The following is an 18,926-nucleotide window of genomic DNA, read 5'->3' on the forward strand; positions in this document are numbered from 1 at the left end:
GAGATTCATAAAAATATATGCCACCAATAATCACACACTAAAAAGAATTTGTGAACTCCGTTATAGTCTATAAATTTTTAATAAAAAAAGGCCTAATAGTTATTTTTCTTAGATATGTTATTTTTTTCTATTTTGTTGATCACTTTTTCATAGATCAATGAAATACTTCCATACGAGCTTATCACATCTTTTGAGATTTTTTTTCAAATCTTACTATATATAATATGTATCGATATAAATTCACTTTTAGAGAGCTCGCGAGGGTAGTAGCTAGTCCAAATACGAGATGTGGAACACTTGTTTCTTTTGTCCTCTTTTAATCTTAGTTGTCTCTCAGCAGGGTTGGAAAACAATTACACAACCTAATTTATGCATATATATATATATATATATATATATATATATATATATATAATTTGAACGGTTATAAATAATTAGACCTAACAAACAAGAGGGTCAGTTAGCTGTTTCATGGGGTCGGACACATTGGTCACTTTTATAGCCAATTCTGAGTTGTTAGATATTTTGATGAATAAAAAAAGTGAAGAGTTGTATTTTTTTTTCCCCTTTATTTTTCCCTACATGTTACAGCTTAACATGGGACATATAACTTTGTTTTTCTGTTTTTATTTATATTTATTTACAACAGATTATGTGGAAAATTAAAATGACCTATAACTTCAGATGAATTTAATGAATAGTAGTTATACGTACTCTAGATCAACAACCTTCACCATGCCCACGCAATAACAATTTAACAGAAAGATATTTTGGTAATTTTATAAGTTTGAGATTAATAAAAAAAACTTAATTTGTAAATAAGGGAATGGGATACAGCTGCAATTGGCTCCCACTTCTCCAACCTTCCCACTCCATTGAATTATTCCACGACCGATCTACCACAAGAGAATGTTACTTTATTTATTTTATTATGATGAATATTATTGTGGTCAACGTAAGACTGATTACATTAGATTAATTAGATATGTCACATAGATAAAATTCATAGTTTAAAAAAAAAAAAAACAGACTGTACGTTCTAAAATATACAAATAATAATTTCATAAAAAGATGGGAAGCGTTGTACTTTGTTCTACCAAACTCCGCCATGGACGGAATTTTAGGGTGCTTGAAACGGCGATTAATTGATTTTAAACTAGAATAATACATGGGAATTTTGTTTTTTGTAGTAAATATATTAATAGCACTGGAATAGCATGTTTGTCATGACATTAACTAGCCATTTAAATTAAAATAAATGAATTAAAAAATGTGCTTGAGTAATATTTTAATTATTTCACAGTTAATAGGTAGATTAAATTAAACTCATTAAACAAATAAAAAAATTTCAAACATGGTTGGTAAATTAAATTTAAAGTTATTTAAATCAACTATATTCAAATTCAAAATTTTAGCTGAATCCTCATGTATACAATTTCTACTTCATCGGTTATTTTTTATGTATTAACTAAACAAATAACTATAATCGTAAATAAAATTATCATTGACGACTACAAAATTTGATAAATGATCGTGACCATATATTATAAAAGTGACTGTGACTATTGGATATTTGAAATTTAAATAAGTTGCTATATTAAAACCAAAAGTTGTTGCTAGGAAAGACAAAATGCCATTAGGAGATGATTTGATGTTTAGTGGCATAACTTGAGGGCACTAATATAGGCAAGGTTGGATATATAGTGGTAAATTAAAGGGACTACAAGATTAATTACATAACTATAATATAGACAAAAAGGCTCTCACTTTTTAGTTATAGCTAGAGTAGAGTAGATAAGCTGTAAAACATCACCGCCGATAATGGTGATGATATTTTTGGCTTAGTTTAATCCTTATTTTCATACTTAATCTGATAATAAAAAATAGGGAAATGATTTACATCACTACTCACTACTTTGAACTACCCACTCAAGTGTTGACACGAGGACAGATTTGTCCACGTATCAACAGTTGAGTGGATAGTTCAAAGTAGTGAGTAGTGTCAAAGTTCTAAAAATATACAATCTCTAGTGTAAGTGTAACTAATATCCTATCCATCACACTAGTCTACTCTATATCCCTAGATTCTACGGTACCAAGAAAATCTACTTAAACGTGTAACATATTGGTACTAAATTTTAGGCTATGGACGGCCAAGATTTCAGTAAGATAGTGATTATTTTGTAGTATTGATATTTATAATCAATTATTAATGTACTTGACCCGACACACAAGAGATTCAATAATTTTTGTAAAAGTTAAAATAGGGTTTAAGGGGAGCCTGAGAAAACCGGATCTAAAATACACGCCTGTTTGTAATTATTGATCAAAATCATCACATAAGGTAACTAAATTTTTTTAAAAAATTTAAATAATGTAAAGTCACTTGTTTGCGTTTCTCACTAGTTAGTGACTCTGTGACTTTAACTAAGAAAAGAAAACATTTCTTATTTAAGCCATTGAAAAGCCATCCTCTGGGTCGTCCTTGGGTCCTTCCTTCTTGGGTTTCCACTAAAAAGCTCTCTCTCTCTCTCTCTCTCTCTCTCTCTCTCTCTCTCTCTCCCTCCAATTTTCCGATGAGCAGATGAGAAAAATTCACAAAACAGTTTGCAGTTTCAAAAGCAATCTGTAAAATACGTTTCTTTCTTCCGTTTTTTGCATGTCTGAAGAAACCTCTTCCTCTGTTTTGTTCCAGTAGAAACATATATACATACACTCGTAGTAGATACACATATATATATATAAACATAATATACACACATAGTAATCAAACCCAGCATCGTCGTTTCCTCTTTTACAAATCTCGACGAACAATTTCTCTTTTCTCTCTTCGATCTACTCCTTCTTTCTCTCCGATCAACCCCCCTTCAAAAAAAAAAAAAAAATCAGCAATTATATATATTTTTTTCCTTGCGCTGATTTAAAAAAAAAAAAATGGAGAGTCAGACATTTTTATTCAACAAAACCAGAATCGAAGCTGCAATATGGGCGTCGAAACTTGCTCTCCTTGTGATGGGAGCTATATCCAGTGCGACGCTGTTTAAAGTCGCAGTGATACCTCACATCCTTGACCTCGCTCTCTCCACAGTCCCCGGAGCTTTGTCGTCTCTCAAGTCAAACTTCTCTTCGTCGCTCTACATCTACATCGCCGTCAACTTCGTCATCGCCGCCATTGTCGTTTCCTCAGCCTTCACCCACAAAAACGACATCAACAAAACTCCAACCCCAGAGACACCTCATCATAATAACAGCAACGACAACAACAACAACAACAACAACAACTCGGTTTCTTCGCTGGACAAGAAAAACAGCTGGGAGAGCTTCCACATATTGGACAACATCCACGATTCGTCCCCGGAGAGCGTCCACGTCATCGACGACGAGAATGACGTCAGCGGAGACCGAGAGGAGGAAGAAAAGGAGGTCCCGGGGGAGGAGGGTTCGGAGCTTGTTGGGGAGAGCTCGCTGGATGACACGTGGCAGAAGATAATAACGGCGAAGGAGTCGTCGGGGCTGAAGAGGAGCGAGACTTTCGCGGTGAGGAGGTCGACGGAGGCGGAGGAGGAGGGTGACGTGGACGGCGAGGGAAAGGTGGCGGGAGCCACGTCAGCGAAGGAGATGAGGAAATCGGAGACTTTCGCGGACAGGGTGTCGTTTCGGAGGGACGCGTCGATAAGCCACGAGGAGTTGGGACGGAGAGCCGACGCGTTCATAAGAAAAGTCAACGCCGACATGAGGCTCCAAAGGCTCGAGTCCGAGCAGCGGTTCCGGGACATGGTCAACCGAGGTCTCTAATGTCTATTTTAATTTTAATTTTATGTTTTTCTTTATAATTAATTATTAGTGAGGTTTTAGTTTTTTTTTTTTTAATTTTTATTTGAAATTTCGATCTTCTATCACTTTTTGTGTGTCTGATTTCGTGTTTCTCCGGTTAAAAATCGTGTTTTTTTTAACTATATTTTTTCTTGTTAAAATTAATAACGTTTTATAATTTAATTGGAGAGACGTGGAATGAGACATCCGAAAGAGTCGGAGAATCTGATTTCGAAAAAAAAGTTGGATGCCCTGGGTGATTGATTTTGTTTAGCGTTCAATTTTTTTTTTAGATTTGACTTATTTTGTGCAAAGTTTAGAAGAACTATAGTAGTAGTAGTGAACAATGTGTGATGTGATTTAAGGGTCTTTTTTGTGTTGGTGTGTACTAAACTACCGATAATGAGGTTTTGTTTATGTGTGGTTGGAACTTTTGTAAAAAAATGATTCTCATGGTCTGTATCTAAATAGTGTGAGGCAATGGATTTATATGTTTGAGGAATATTTTGACGTCTTATTGTATAGGAGGTTATGTGAATGAATTATGCTTAATTCATCCCCTCATTTTAGTACATGTCTCCTTTGGGTCAAGGGTTGAGAGATGTACTAATTGTGTTGTTTGTTTATTTTATGCAATCATTACATTCCACATTTTATTCTCTTTCTCTCCCTCTCAGTTGTAATATAATATTCACTTGTGATTATCCTTTGTATCATCTATTTGAAATTCCATATCCTAGCTAGCTAAGAAAAGCACCCAAACTTGTTTATTTTCTTTTTTCTTGCCAGCAAGTATGCTTTTTAAAAGATGCTGGTGTTTGGAGCCAAATAATGAGAAAGAGAGCGGTAAAGTATAAGCAACTAGAATTCAATCACAGTTGACTCAAATCTCAATCAAATAATGTTTCCCTTACTAAATTAGGTCATTACAATAGATATGCATAGTTTAAGTGTTTTTGAGGACTAGACAGTTTATATAAACTGTTATTTTGGTACCTATATTATATGCAAAGGTGGGCTCTTGTATATATCATATAAGACTTTATGTTAAATCAATGTTGGTTGGCATTTATTTAGAGGGGGCATCAAAATGAGGTAGTATGTCCATTTCTGGTTGGTACATACATGACAAACAATGACCCAGCTTCGAAATTCATCTCCTTCACGACTCGTGTCTATAGGAACAATTTCGTGATATTTAACTTCATAAGCCAACAAGTGTATAAGAGTGATCTTTTTTTTAACCTTGATATAAAATTAGGAGACTATACACATATTTCGCATTTCAAACGAAAAATACCCGTCACTTTAGTCATCCATCTGATGCTTGAGATGCATAGTTGGTCGAATGCAGAAATGGCCCAGAGACTCGAGAAGTTCATAAGATTTTGAAATGGAAAATTGGCAATTTAACCCCATTTGTTCCCCAGATGGCCAACATGTTAGGTTTGTTACAGCAGTTAATGACCTAGTATCGAAGTGTTTACACCAAAAAACTCATTGTGTGCCCGATAGTTCAGTCCAAGGTAATGAAAATGGCATGTCCGGTGTCACGTGCGCTCTTGAAATGTTGATCAAAAACCAGATTAGCAACATGTAAACTCTTCATTTCATCATGAAATCAGTGGATTGTATGACAAGGTGAGCTCTGTCGAAACCAATTCATCGGCTTGTACGATACTGCTTCCACACCTGAAACAGTAATGTCCCAAGACTGATACACCACAGAATGTCAACCAATATCCTGAAAAGAAAGACTAATCAGAGAAACAGTAATTACCTTGACGGAACTGTAACTAAAACGGACGGCGAAATCAGCTCCAAAGAGCATCATGAGAGCCAGCGTGACCGATGCGATGATCAAGCGAAGTTCGGGGCGACATCTGCGGGGCTGAAAGCTCGAAGCTGGACCGTCCGGCGGAGGCGGTGGAGCGTTTCCTGGGCCCACCGGGGACGGGCTCATATCGGGCCATGATTGGACATGAACGGTGAGCTTGAGGCCCATTTCGCAGTGGCCGCGGCGACCGCAGATGAAGTACCTCGGGCCCGGCCGAATCAGTGGGACCACGCTCTCTCCGTCGTTGTGTGTGGCGATCGGGTTTGATGTGACGCACGATTGGTAGTCGTCTCGGCCCACTTCGACCACGTCGTGGACCGGCGTGTAGGAGAACACTGCTCGCAACATTATTCGTTCTGATTGGTTCTCGATAATTTTTCAACAAGCACTGATAACTAGTTTGGGCTCAGAGAAAAAAAGGCAAAATCCTTGACAGTGATTCTAAAGAGTATTCTTATCAAGGAGATATGTGACCAGTTTCAGATTATCAATTAATTCTGACTGATTCATACACAAAGAAGCAATGATCAAATTATTTTCCAGGAATTTTCCTCCGTAGCCGAAAAATAAATAAATAACAAGAACAAACTACCAAAAGAGAATCAAAATTGATTTAGGTGAATACACTAATCAGGCAAAGCCAAAAAGCCGAAGAAAGAGATTGAAAAAGGTGAAAATCAGTGGATAAAGGTTCGATAACGTACCTAGAGAGTCACCGACATGGAATGTGGTCTCAGAGGTCCAAGCTTGGAGATTCGAAGTCAAATCCCATCCGGAATTCCCTCCGACGGTGTGGTTCGTCGCAGAGCTCACGCTGCAGAACAAGATCGCCACAGTAACCACGATCGGCAATGCCTTACTCACCGTCAATTCCAATCTCAGTCGCTCCATTGCCGATCCGTACGAATTCCAAGAAACTCAACTGCGATTATCATTTACATAGTCGGTGAAAAAAAATGTTATTAAAACGAACTTGTTTGGCACCGAATCGCCAAATCTGAACAGGAATTTATCAAACGACGCTTATTTTCTGTCAGTTTCTCGATAAAACTAAGCGGTGCTAACAAGAGAGACTTGCTCAAGAATAAAGATGATCAAATTCACAGAGATTAATTACGTAGCTAAAGCACAGAGAAATTCAGCTCTACACAAGCTGAAGAGGATCGATCGAAGAAGGCAGAGATTTACGTACCAGAGCGAATTCAAAGAAGAAGAACTCTCGGAGCAAATAACCGCGTTATGGAAGATACCACAATCTCTCTTTCGCGCTTTTTTGGTTTATTTATATTTATTCGTATGTTGGTTTGTGTTTGAATTGAAGAATTCGTTAAGCGGTTAGACATCCAACAAGTCCCCACAGCTATGCGATTTATTAGCGCGTGTATTACACTTACTCATTTTGATTTAACAAGAGAATTATATAACAATTTTAAAAATTAATTAATTTCTGGGAGAATTGCACAAATATCTCAATTTAAGATGGATAATTTTAAGAATATTTTATTTCCAAATCTTTCATAAATATATACCATTTTTCAAATGATTTTGCGCTTATTCTAAATGAAACGGTAAACATGAAAAAATAAAACTTATTTCGTGTTGTTTTTCTGAGTGTATTTTTAGATGGGGTTCTAAGCAGGTTAACGGCGTGGCTAGTGAGTTGTGCCGATGAGCTAATAGATTTGGATTCTCAGGATTTTGTAATGTGAGGGAACTCTCGCCCCTTGTGCGGGAGATCATTGCGATTGATATTATTTTTTTCTCTCCGCCGCACTGGTATCAGGGGTGGGAGGTTTTTTCAGAGACCTTGGTTACTTAAAAAAATAATAAGAAAAACACTTTAAAAATGTGTATTTATAACATAAAAATAATTAAGAGATATTTGAATAATTAAATTTCGAAAAAGGTACGGCTTGTAACTTGTGTTATTTTTTATAGCGTCACTTATTACAAATGAGTTGAAAAAAGTTTCACCCATAACCAAAAAAAAAAAAAAAAATTAAGACAGGAGAATTTATTATGTTTTATATTTTAAAAAAAAAGTATGATTTAGTGTGCATAAGAAAGTGTCGAAATTAAGGGCGTGATGCAACAGCGCTCTTGAGTAGGGATGGCAACGGGTACGGGTAAAGTCGGGTACACCTATTCCGTTACCCGTACCCGCTATAATTTTTTACCCGTTACCCGGACCCGTTTACCCGGATTTTGAGACGCGCCGGGTAACGGGGATACCCGCCGGGTAAGCGGGTTAAAAATATTGGACCCGTTACCCGTTTACCCGGTTTAAAAAAAAGGTAGCGGGTCGGGTAGACTCGCTTACCCGTTTATAAAATAAAAATCTATCAACAATATAAAGTTTAAAAATAATAAAATTTAGGTGAAAAATATCAAAGTGCTATTACAATATAAAGAACATTAAAATTCAAAATAAATAAATAAAAAATACAAAAGAAGTCTTCATTGCAAATTGATCATCTTCATTGTAAATTTGATCATCTTCATTGCAACATATAAAAATTTATTATCTTTTTAAATATTTAAAAGTTAACGGGTCAGGTCCCGGGTAATTGGGTACGGGATGACTATTCCGTAACCCGTACCCGGACCCGTTAAAACCTTAATGGGTATTACCCGTTTACCCAAAAAGAACGGGTATTACCCGACCCGAATAAATAGGGTAACAGGCCGAAACGCGGGTAACGGGTCAAATTGTCATCCCTACTCTTGAGGTAGCACTGGGCCTAAACAAAAATAAATATCTCAAATATATATATATATATATATATATATATATATATTTTCAGGAAAATTTGCCGTTGCTTTATATTTATTTTAGAACAACTAAGAAAATTTGAATGACACTGCAAATAATAAATATAAAAAAAAAGTCAAACAAAGCCGTATAAACAAGAGAAAAAAAAAACAAGGAAAAAAAACATAAAAATGAGAAATTCGAAAAAAAATGGAAAAAAAAACTCAATTTTTTTTATTTTATTTAAATGAGGTACCTTTGATAGCTCCCGCTAAATACATCATCATGAAAAAAAATTATATCAATGAAAAAGACCTAAACGGTGGTAGCTAACTTTGTCTAGTGGTAATCCCACATATACCTCGACGGAGAAGTCATGAGTTCAAATCCCTATGGACTGCAGAAAAATGCATGCCCCTTATGATTTATTATAAATTATGTAATCTTGACCAATAGTGCCACCTGCACTTTACACTGCTAATATATCATGTAATCTTGGCCAATAGTATCACTTCTAAAAAAAAAATGAAAAAGACCTAAACATAATTTATAAAAGGACCAGGCATAATTAAATTTGAGGCATCTAAATTTTGAGGCACAAAGTGACGTCTTAACTTGCCCCAAGCTCTAGCGGGCCATATTACGAACAATTGCCATACACTAAGATTCCATTTAAAACTCGAAAGATAGAAGGGAAAGGAAAAATGAAATCACTTCATAAAACAGTTTGCAAATGAAGTAAAATTAAAATATGAAGGAAAGTATGAGAGAAAATTTATTACGAATGATCTCCAGAGGAAATCCCTCTAGCAAGTCGCCAAATTTGTCCAAACCTCCTTGGAAATTGAAATGCCCACATTTGATCTAGAGAAGTGCCGTGTGAAGTTCTACAAATCACGTACATATAAATCACTTGAATACAATAACTAAAGTATTCTGTGACATACCTCTCACAAAACACTGTATTTCCCGAGATAGTTATGTCACAAAAAAAAAAAACATATGTTTCGCGACAGTTATGTCACGAAATCATATGTTTCGCAACAGTTTTGTCACAAACCACATAAATGCGTTACACTTGTGTCACAAAACATTTCATGACAGTTGTGTCACAATATAAATAAATTTTGTGACATTAGTGTCACAAAACACATCACTTTGTGACATAATTGTCACAAAACCATGTGTTTCATGATACTTAACCAAACAACCTAATTAAACATCAATCTTGATCTACATATATTCATAAACAAAAACCTAACGAAACATCAATCTAATTAACTTGTTGTTCATCCAATTTTTCTAAACACCAAAATTTAGAAAATTCTCAAACTACCATAACCTAACTAAACATAAAACACACAAGCATAAAAAGTAAAACAAATTAACACCTAATATGAACAAATCAAACAGTCTCAGACATACCTCCATGGAAATGGGCGATGGCACATCATTAGCGGATTTGACGTCTTTGACAATGAGTCTGACAACAAAATCGCCAAACGACCCAGTGGAACCAGACTCAGACGGCTCGACTTGCATGTTCCCACATTTCTCTATGAGAGTTATCTGAGCAAGATCTTTTCTCTTCGAAGACGACGCGGATTTTGACACCGGCGGTGATTATGACTTCAGTGCACCAAACTTATTCGAAGTGGGCTAAGCGAAATGAGCTCAGCTCACAAAACATATTCAAGGTAGGCTGAGCGAAAACGAGCTCAATTCACCAATCACATTCGAGGTGGGCTGAGCGAAACGAGCTCACCTCACAAAATGTGTTCAAGGTGGGCTGAGCAAAAACGAGCTCAACTCACCAAACTTATCCAAGGTGGCTGAGAAAGAACGAACTCAGCGCACCAAACTTATCCAAGGTTGTTGAGCAAGAACGGACTCAGCGCACCAAACTTATTCAAGGTGGTTGAGCAAGAACAGACTCAGCGCACCAAACTTATTCGAGGTGGGCTAAGCGAAATGAGCTCAGCTCACAAAACGTGTTTAAGGTGGGCTGAGCGAAAACGAGCTCAACTCACCAATCAAATTCGAGGTGGGCTGAGCTAAAAGAAGCTTAGCTCACCAAAAACATCAAAAGTGGGCTGAGCCAAGATGAGCTGCTTTTTTTTTTTTGGTAACAATAATTGCATTTTTCAATCGATTTTGGCTTTACCTCTTCATGATTTAGAGTTTTTATTTTCTCTTCCTAATTATAAACAAAGAATAATGAATAGGTAGTTACTAATGAGAAATTTGATTTGTTGATCGTTAATATGTTATTTTTTGGAGTTACTGTTTGACAAAAAAAAAATGGACTTTCATGTTTAGCGTGAATATTATTTAGGTATGGAGTGCTTTGGGTTTCTGATTAGGTGGAGTTTAGACACTTAGTATATAAAATATTGTTTATGATAAGATGTTATTATAGAATATAGTTTGATCTATAATGTTTGTATATTGTTTTTTTTTTTCGTGTACTAATCTTCTTCGTGTTTTAAATTGGGAATGTGTACAAAATTTTTAACAAGAAGATCGTTTTTATTTATGTTATTGTCTATGTAAATTTATGTTATTGTCGGTATATTTATGTTTAATTGTGTTAATTTTGGTAAGTTTATGTTTATTTGTTGATGTTGGTAAATTTGTTACGAAACGCCACTTGAATAAACTCGGGAGACTACGACGCAGACTTTGAGCACCACCGTGAAAGTAAAAATCGTGCAGAGAGACAAACTCACCGTGGAGAGGGAGAGAGAGAGAGAGATAATTAAGGAGTATAGGGTCATCTCATTTAATGATGAATTGTTTTTTTAATTCTGAAATATTTATTGAAGGGTATTTTAGATATTTGATCTTCGTTAATTTTTGTTAATGGCTATTTTGCAAAATTAAAAAACGTTGACTATTTAGCAAAATTTAAATTTGTCATTGGCTAATTAGGTATAGAGCCCTTTAATAAACCACAATCGATTTTCTCTTATATTTTCCTCAAAATTTTCCTCTTCCTTCCTGAAATCTAAATTCCAAATATACTGCTTGTTTGTGTCTGTGTTTAATTAGCTGCTTTAGTTAATTAATTACACAAATGACTCTAAACCCGATCACCATTCCAAATAAGTGGAGTGTAGTGGGACTAGTAAAGAAAGAAAAAAAAATTGTTTTGTGGGTTCCAAAGTCGTATCATAATCCACCATTTTCCTTCTGAGACACCGATTAATGCATGCATTGGAAACAAAAACAAATAAAAACACAATCCTTTCTTATATGTATTGGAAAATCCCATTAACTGGCCTTTGGACTCGTCACATAACAAGGAAAACCGAGGTTCTATTTTTTCCCCTCCTCTTTCATGGCGACCATAAATGTCTCTCTGCTTCACTCACCGCCTTCATTTGGAGCCAAGATCATCCGGTTTCATCCTTCAAGACTACGAGGTCAAAAACATCTTCTATTCCTTTAATTTTCCTAATTATGTACTTTTTTTTATTGTGCTTATTTAGTAATCTTGGTTTATCGTACGGCTTAGGCGTAATTACAAGTTCGTCGCTGAATAGAAGAGAAGCAGACTCTTTGAAGAGTGACGCGAAGAAATTTGGGACTATTTTGGAAGACAATAAACGGCCTCAGCTCTCTGCTCGGTTCGTTTCTAATGACTTCCCTGTCAAGAAATCTGGGTAACTATAATATTTTACTATATTTAACGACTTTTTTTTTTATTACACGGATATTTTAGTCTATTATGCAACATATATTATAGGGAAAATAAATAAACGAAAATGGTGATATTTGTAATATAACATTTTTTAGGCGAGGTATATGTCATTTATATTAAACTGAAGGGATATGTATGATATTTCTATAAATAAAGGGGATAAATCTCGTATTTCGATTAAACACGAGTATACTCTTGATATTTTCTCTATATTATAATGGTGTGCATGTTTTGGAAGTGCAATTTTTTTCTTCTTGTTTTCATACAATGTGTATGTATTACTGAGTAGTGGATTAAATTTTTTATTATTTATTTATCGTGACAAGATTTAACACTCAAGTGAGGGATAATTTGTCAAAACTGGGAGTTCCAAGTGGAGTTTTTGATTCGGTATTTGGTTGCAATGAGGATGAAGAAGACTATAACAAAATTCCAGAGGCAAAAGGGTCTCTCAAATTTATTCGAACAGGGTGTTTCGTTAACTTCTTGCGTAAGCTTTATTTCAAGCATGGACCCATTTTTAGATTGGTAGTCGGACCAAAGGTACGTGTCGTTATTTTTATTCTTAATTTTTTTTTTTTTGCCTTTCCTCTTGGTATTATTTTTTTTAGCTATTATATTTATACCATTCAGTTACAGAATGGCATTTGTAAAGAGATTTGATCAAATATACACTAATATATCTTAATATAATGTCAAGATCGAAATATTATACACATCTTTAAACTCTTGACAAAAACATCATAGATCTTTAGTACATTTGTCTCTTTTTACCTTATGTTTATGTATATTAGAAAAAAAAAAAAGATTGATAAACGTGCCAAGTGAGTCCCACTTGACATGTGAGTTCCACACTCGTGAGTGCAAACACTTTTTTTTTTTTTACTCTGATCAATCATTTCTATCCTTTTCATCTTGTCTCAATTTTACTTTCGAAACCATACTAATCACATTTAAAATCCATATTTTGAACTAAATAATGAAGTTTAGATAGTTTCAAAATCGTATTTTAATATTTTTATATAATTTTTTTGGTAATATTTTTAGCAAGTTGATAATTTGAAGACATTGAAAACCATGAGAACACATCGAAAAATATTGGCAAACGTCATTAATTGTTCTATAAATTTTGATGAATTTAATTAGTAACCATTTAAGCCCATCGGAAATCTTCGGAAAAACTAAACTAAATAATAATAAATAAATAAACATTTTTTTTATAACAAAAAATGAATTTCTTTGGATTTAGTTAGTATGGGTCAATTTAAAAAAAAAATGTCAACGTAGATAAGAAAGTTATCAGAAAAAAAAAAAAAAAAAAAAAACATTACAAAGTTCGGTATTTTTATCATGCTTTACTATAATTTAATGTTATTTAAGGTATTTTTACTCCTTTAAAATGAGCATAAACGGATACTATATAGAAATCCATTAAACTAATTGAGAACACAAATGATTATGTTGTTAAGTTTAAAATTTCGCATGTCTATATGGCCTCGTTTAATTAAGGATTTAAATTTCATGTATTGCAGTCTTTTGTCATAGTTTCCGATCCTTCCATAGCTAAACATATTTTGAAGGATAATGCGAAGAAGTATTCAAAGGTAAATATGATGTGGAACATTAAATTAATTATTAAATGCAACCTCGTTAGCGGTATGATTTTCTCACAGTGTGTGGTTTATTTGAAGGGAATTTTGGCTGAAATATTGCAATTTGTGATGGGAAAAGGGCTTATCTCAGCCGACGGTGAAATATGGCGCGTTCGCAGACGCGCTATAGTTCCAGCGCTGCATTTGAAGGTTAATGAATTTATAAGTCCGAGGAATTTCGTTGCTCTGACCTTTTAATAGAGATCATATTTACAAAATTTAACCAAAAGATTTTAAAGCAAAAAGTTATTACTCATTTTCTTCCTGTCAAACACGAGTTTTTCTTTGTGTAAACGGCGTTTTTTTTATCCCTTTAATGTTTTTTTTTTCTTTTATTTATGTATTAGATATTTTTATTGAAATTTATTTTAAACGTACATTAGATTAATACCACTACTAATCCATTTACTTATTTGTCTTTTATTTATATATTAAATAAGTAATTTGACCCTATCAATAAATTTATTTAGGTTTTCCTTCAATATTAATTTTGTTGAAACTCTCCTCTTAATATATTTTACAATAATTATTTTTGCCATAACTTTCTAAATTGTATTTAAACTCTCCTTTAAAAATTCTTTTAAATAATGTATTAAATTGTTAAGGGGTCCCTCTTAATCAATTTATTTTGATTTCCTTTTACTTTCTGTTAAATTTCATTATCTGTTATAATATTTGGTTTAATTTTATGAAATTCATTTCAAACACTGCACTGGTTTAACTTATAGTTTATATTTTTCGTACATTCCCTCGTTTTGTTTTTTTGTTTTTGCAGTATGTAGCGGCAATGATTAATCTTTTTGGACAAGCCACGGAGCGCCTCTTGCAGAAGCTGGAAAATGCTGCACGGGATGGTGAAAATGTCGAGATGGAATCTATGTTCTCTCACATGACTTTGGATGTCATTGGAAAAGCCGTCTTCAACTATGATTTTGATTCACTGAGAAGCGATACCGGCATAGTCGAGGTGCAATTTCAGCTAACTTCTCTTCATACTTTTAAAAAAAAAAAATTTATCATACAATTTTCAACTTCAATTTTAGTATTTTTTTTCAATTTCTTAAATGGTGTGTATCTATGATTTGTTGGGTAGAGCAGGCAGTTTATACTATTTTAAGAGAAGCAGAGATGCGCGGAATAGAGCCGATCCCAGTGTGGGCTATCCCGATATGGAAAGACATATCGCCGAGGCAAAGGAAGGTCTCTAAAGCCCTCACATTGGTCAATGAAACACTTGATAATCTCATCTCAATATGCAAGGTAATTTATTAATCAATTAAAGTTCTTGTGTTTAATTTCAAGGCATAATGTGAATCATTAATTTTTGTTTTCGACAGAGAATGGTCGAGGAAGAGGATGATAATTTCAATGAGGACTACGTGAACAATAAGGATCCGAGCATTCTACGATTCCTTTTGGCATCCGGAGACAACGTGAGAAACTTTTGAATTTTACATTTTAACAATTTAAAAATATAAATTTTGTATTTACAAATTCTGAGTGAAATTATATTTTTGTAGGTGTCAAGCAATCAACTTCGCGATGACTTGATGACGTTGCTTATAGCGGGTCATGAAACTACGTCCGCGGCTTTAACATGGACATTTTATCTTCTTTCCCAGGTGACAGATTCCCAGAAATTAAAAAAAAAAAAAAATTATGTTAAGTAATGTGTTTTTAGTAGATTATAGATTTTTAGAATTTCAAAACTCTAATTTTCATTTTTTTTCCTTTTCAGAATCCTTTGGCTATGTCAAAACTCCAAGAGGAGGTAATTCTAAATGATATCACACGCTTTAGTATTGAGATTCACATATCCTGAGAGAAATTTGGTTCATGGAAATTTGTATATGTAGTGTTTTTTTTACCCTTTTTTTTATCCTTCTTTTAGATTGATACAATTCTGGGAGATCGTGTTCCAACCATTGAGGATATGAAGAAACTCAAGTACACGACTCGTGTGATCAACGAGGTTAGTCGATAATTTTCATTTTTTGTGATGTATTAAATCAATGCATTTAGTTATTTTGCAATGTGCATTAATTTGTTTTCCCTTATATTGTTGCAGTCCTTGAGGCTTTACCCACAACCCCCAACGTTAATCCGGCGTGCTATTGAGAACGACGTGCTCGGTCAATACCCTATTAAAAAGTTGACTCTTTCTCTGAATTAATTTACATTTATTAGTCCATGTTATATACAACTTCAGTTTTTAATTGAGAAATTGTGTAGAGCTTTCTATTGTTATGACATGTTATGCTGAACTGAATTTTTTTTTAATAAGGGGCGATGATATATTTATTTCACTCTGGAATATCCACCGTAGCCCGACTCTTTGGGATAACCCGGAGGAGTTCATACCCGAGAGATGGGATATAGATGGGCCAAATCCTAATGAGTCCAATCAAAATTTCAGGTAGTGCTAATTTCTCAATGGGAATATTACTATCTTGGATCTTTTTATGCTGTTTTTTTTTTTTTTACCAAAGTTGTTTTATTCCATGTCTATTACCAAACTTGTCACAAAATCCTACTTTTTATGACAAATTTGTCATTAAAAATCAGTATTTTGTGACAAGTCTGGTAATAGATGTGTCAAAAAGCAGTTTTGGCACATGTGTATAACTCAAAATTTGATCCATGTTATTGATTATTGATCCATGTCCCTTGCTTGTTTGGCTATGTAGCTACATGCCCTTTGGCGGAGGTCCACGGAAGTGTGTTGGTGACCAATTCGCTACCTTCGAGGTAACCTTGCGCTCGGAGATTGAAAAAAAAAACACATTTTCAATAAGACTACTATATGAATATATGCTTAATATAGTTCCCTCAAACTAAATTCTAATTTTACTTTATGTCTTCTCTATTCTTCAGGCTGTAGTAGCGCTTTCGATGCTCGTCCGGAGATTTGACTTTAAGATGGCGATCAACGCACCTGAAGTAAGCCCTTAAAAACTCTAAATAGGTAAAAATAAGAATACTAATGAGTGTGCACGTATGGTAAATATGTTCAAATAATGTGCAGGTAAACATTACCACGGGGGCAACAATACATACCACGGAAGGGTTGATGATGACTGTCACTAAAAGGCTTACACAAAACCGGTGAAGTTGCTCGTATATGATCCTACCCCGATTCTAATCAAATTAGAGCATCAAACTTCTGTCTTCCAATTGCAGTGTCATTTTATTCATGCTTGATTTTTTTGTACTTGTGGAATTATTATGAAGAAAGATTAATATATAGCGCATAGTGCTAAAAAAAAATTAGAAGGTCTGAAATGGTTTGTCTTGGATGATGCCCAAAAAGTCTCGGCTAAAATGGTTTAAGGTGCTACTTTAGTTGCAACGAGGTACGAACGTTGCAGAGAGTGAATCGGAAATTGTCTAAATTGTTCTTCAAACAATATGATTTAATAATTTTAATAAACTACACACAACATGATGCAAGGAATCTCCACCTCAAATCTAAACCAAAATTAACACCGTTTAACTACTCAAACTTTTTGCTAATTGCTAGAATCCCACTGCTTTTCTTTTTTATGTTTGGTTCTATTCTTGCTTTATTTCAAATACATGCAATTTATAACAAGCACAAGCTTGTCTTGAACCTCTTGGCTACTCATGTGCTCCATCTTTTTTTTTTATTTTTTATTTTATTTTAAATATCACTTGGGCTATAAATAAAGCCCATTTCTTCGATTCATGTTGTGGGCCCGCTTTTGTGAGCTCGCTTTACCCACAAATCTGAAATTTCTCGTTGGATCTCAAATGGAATGTTGAATTCTTCGGAAGGTGTATAGCACTGTGACTATCATTATGATAAGAGGGAATGATGGCAAAAAGACTCAATGTTTACTGCTTGTAACACTTAAGTACCCAAACTTGAAAAGTTGTGGGAAAAATACCCAATGTCAATAATTTGTCCCTCCGTTACAACCCTTGACATTAAATCAGATGACATGCCACGTCTCATAATCTGGTAAGTTTGACTGAATTAAAAAAATTAAAATCTCTCTCTCTCTCTCTCTCTCTCTCTCTCTCTCTCTCTCTCTCGTAATCCATTTCACGAAGCTTTGCCTTCTAAACTTAGCCTTGGCCACGGGTTCCGAAGCGAGGCCGTTTTTATTATTATTAGCACGGTCATCCTTCTCCGGGAACCAATTTACGACGAAGGTGGATGGAGTTTTGCCGAGAAGATAGCGAGAAGAGTCGTCGCGGTGGGTCTTGAGATCATAAACATCGGCGGAGCTTCTTCGACGACCTAACTCGTTACTATTTTTCTTGTTGGCGTTATTGATGGTGGTGTTATGGTAGAGCAAGAAGTGCTTTTTCTATCATTTTGGAAGTGGTGAGGCTTGGGGTTTATGGGCGATAGTTCGGACGAGCAAGGGACGAAAGGGCTGTTGAGAATCTTGTGCACATCGTCGAAGAGCTTGAACTTGAACGAGGGCTGTTTTGTTCGAGAAGGGTTTTATGGGCTTCGTCGGACCATATATATATATATATATATATATATATATAGAGAGAGAGAGAGAGAGAGAGAGAGAGAGAGAGAGATTTTTTAATTTTTTTAAATTCAGTCGAACTTACCAGATTATGACACGTGGCATGTCATCTGATTTAACGCCAAAAGTTATAACGGGGGGACAAATTATTGACATTGGGTAGTTTTTCCACAACTTTTCAAGTTTGGGTACTTAAGTGTTACAAGCCGTAAACATTGAGTATTTTTGCCGCCATTTCCTCTTATGAATAATATACTTCTCTTGTTTCAAGTCAAACTCTTCTAGAAATTTTCTCTTCTACAAAGTTTTTTTTTGCAACCCTCAATAATCACAATGTACTCGCTTATGTAGTGGACAACATGAGAAATTCTAGAACTAATATTCCATTGGCCTTGTATCAACATTACTAATATCTGATTATTAATTTACAAAAAAAAAAAAAAAAAAATTAAAGTTGTCTCATATTATTATTATTAATTTTGGCTCTAAAATAAATGTTTTTTTTTTTAAACACACAATTTTACCGGATCAGCATTTCAAATCCTATGTCATCCACCAATTAATGGAATTGTAAACCAAAAAAAGGAAAAGTATGGGCTCTATACTAATTCCTTCCCCATTACGCACGTTGAAAATTGACTATTAAAAAATCATTCCAACT

General features: G+C 34.5%; 3 protein-coding genes across 3 annotated transcripts; 2 read left to right on the forward strand and 1 right to left on the reverse strand.

Moving 5' to 3' along the window:
* The first annotated feature begins 2,482 nt into the window (after nt 1-2,482).
* LOC149383924 (uncharacterized) lies at nt 2,483-4,463 on the forward strand. Its single transcript, XM_089629451.1, has one exon. It carries the CDS (start codon nt 2,935-2,937, stop codon nt 3,793-3,795), a length of 861 nt encoding a protein of 286 aa, XP_089485577.1. The 5' UTR covers nt 2,483-2,934; the 3' UTR covers nt 3,796-4,463.
* A 676-nt stretch (nt 4,464-5,139) lies between these two features.
* On the reverse strand, nt 5,140-6,886 carry LOC149383925 (early nodulin-like protein 14). The gene is made up of 4 exons (XM_089629452.1): nt 6,843-6,886; nt 6,355-6,572; nt 5,594-5,985; nt 5,140-5,527 (listed from the first exon to the last, which is right to left on the reverse strand). The coding sequence occupies exons 2-4, from the start codon at nt 6,539-6,541 to the stop codon at nt 5,435-5,437; spliced, it is 672 nt and encodes a 223-aa protein (XP_089485578.1). The 5' UTR covers nt 6,542-6,572; nt 6,843-6,886; the 3' UTR covers nt 5,140-5,434.
* Nucleotides 6,887-11,742: 4,856 nt separating this feature from the next.
* On the forward strand, nt 11,743-18,911 carry LOC149383926 (protein LUTEIN DEFICIENT 5, chloroplastic-like). The gene is made up of 17 exons (XM_089627946.1): nt 11,743-11,804; nt 11,894-12,067; nt 12,432-12,648; nt 13,638-13,709; nt 13,797-13,907; nt 14,533-14,724; nt 14,856-15,017; nt 15,095-15,190; nt 15,278-15,379; nt 15,496-15,528; nt 15,649-15,729; nt 15,826-15,908; nt 16,042-16,173; nt 16,445-16,505; nt 16,632-16,697; nt 16,783-16,855; nt 18,865-18,911. Exons 1-17 carry the CDS (start codon nt 11,743-11,745, stop codon nt 18,909-18,911), a joined length of 1,764 nt encoding a protein of 587 aa, XP_089484072.1.
* Nucleotides 18,912-18,926: the final 15 nt, after the last annotated feature.

The sequence above is a fragment of the Urtica dioica genome, chromosome 10, assembly GCF_054948205.1.
Source record: "Urtica dioica subsp. dioica isolate 48M chromosome 10, U.dioica_male_clone48M_v1_H2, whole genome shotgun sequence".
NCBI classification, from domain to species: domain Eukaryota; kingdom Viridiplantae; phylum Streptophyta; class Magnoliopsida; order Rosales; family Urticaceae; genus Urtica; species Urtica dioica.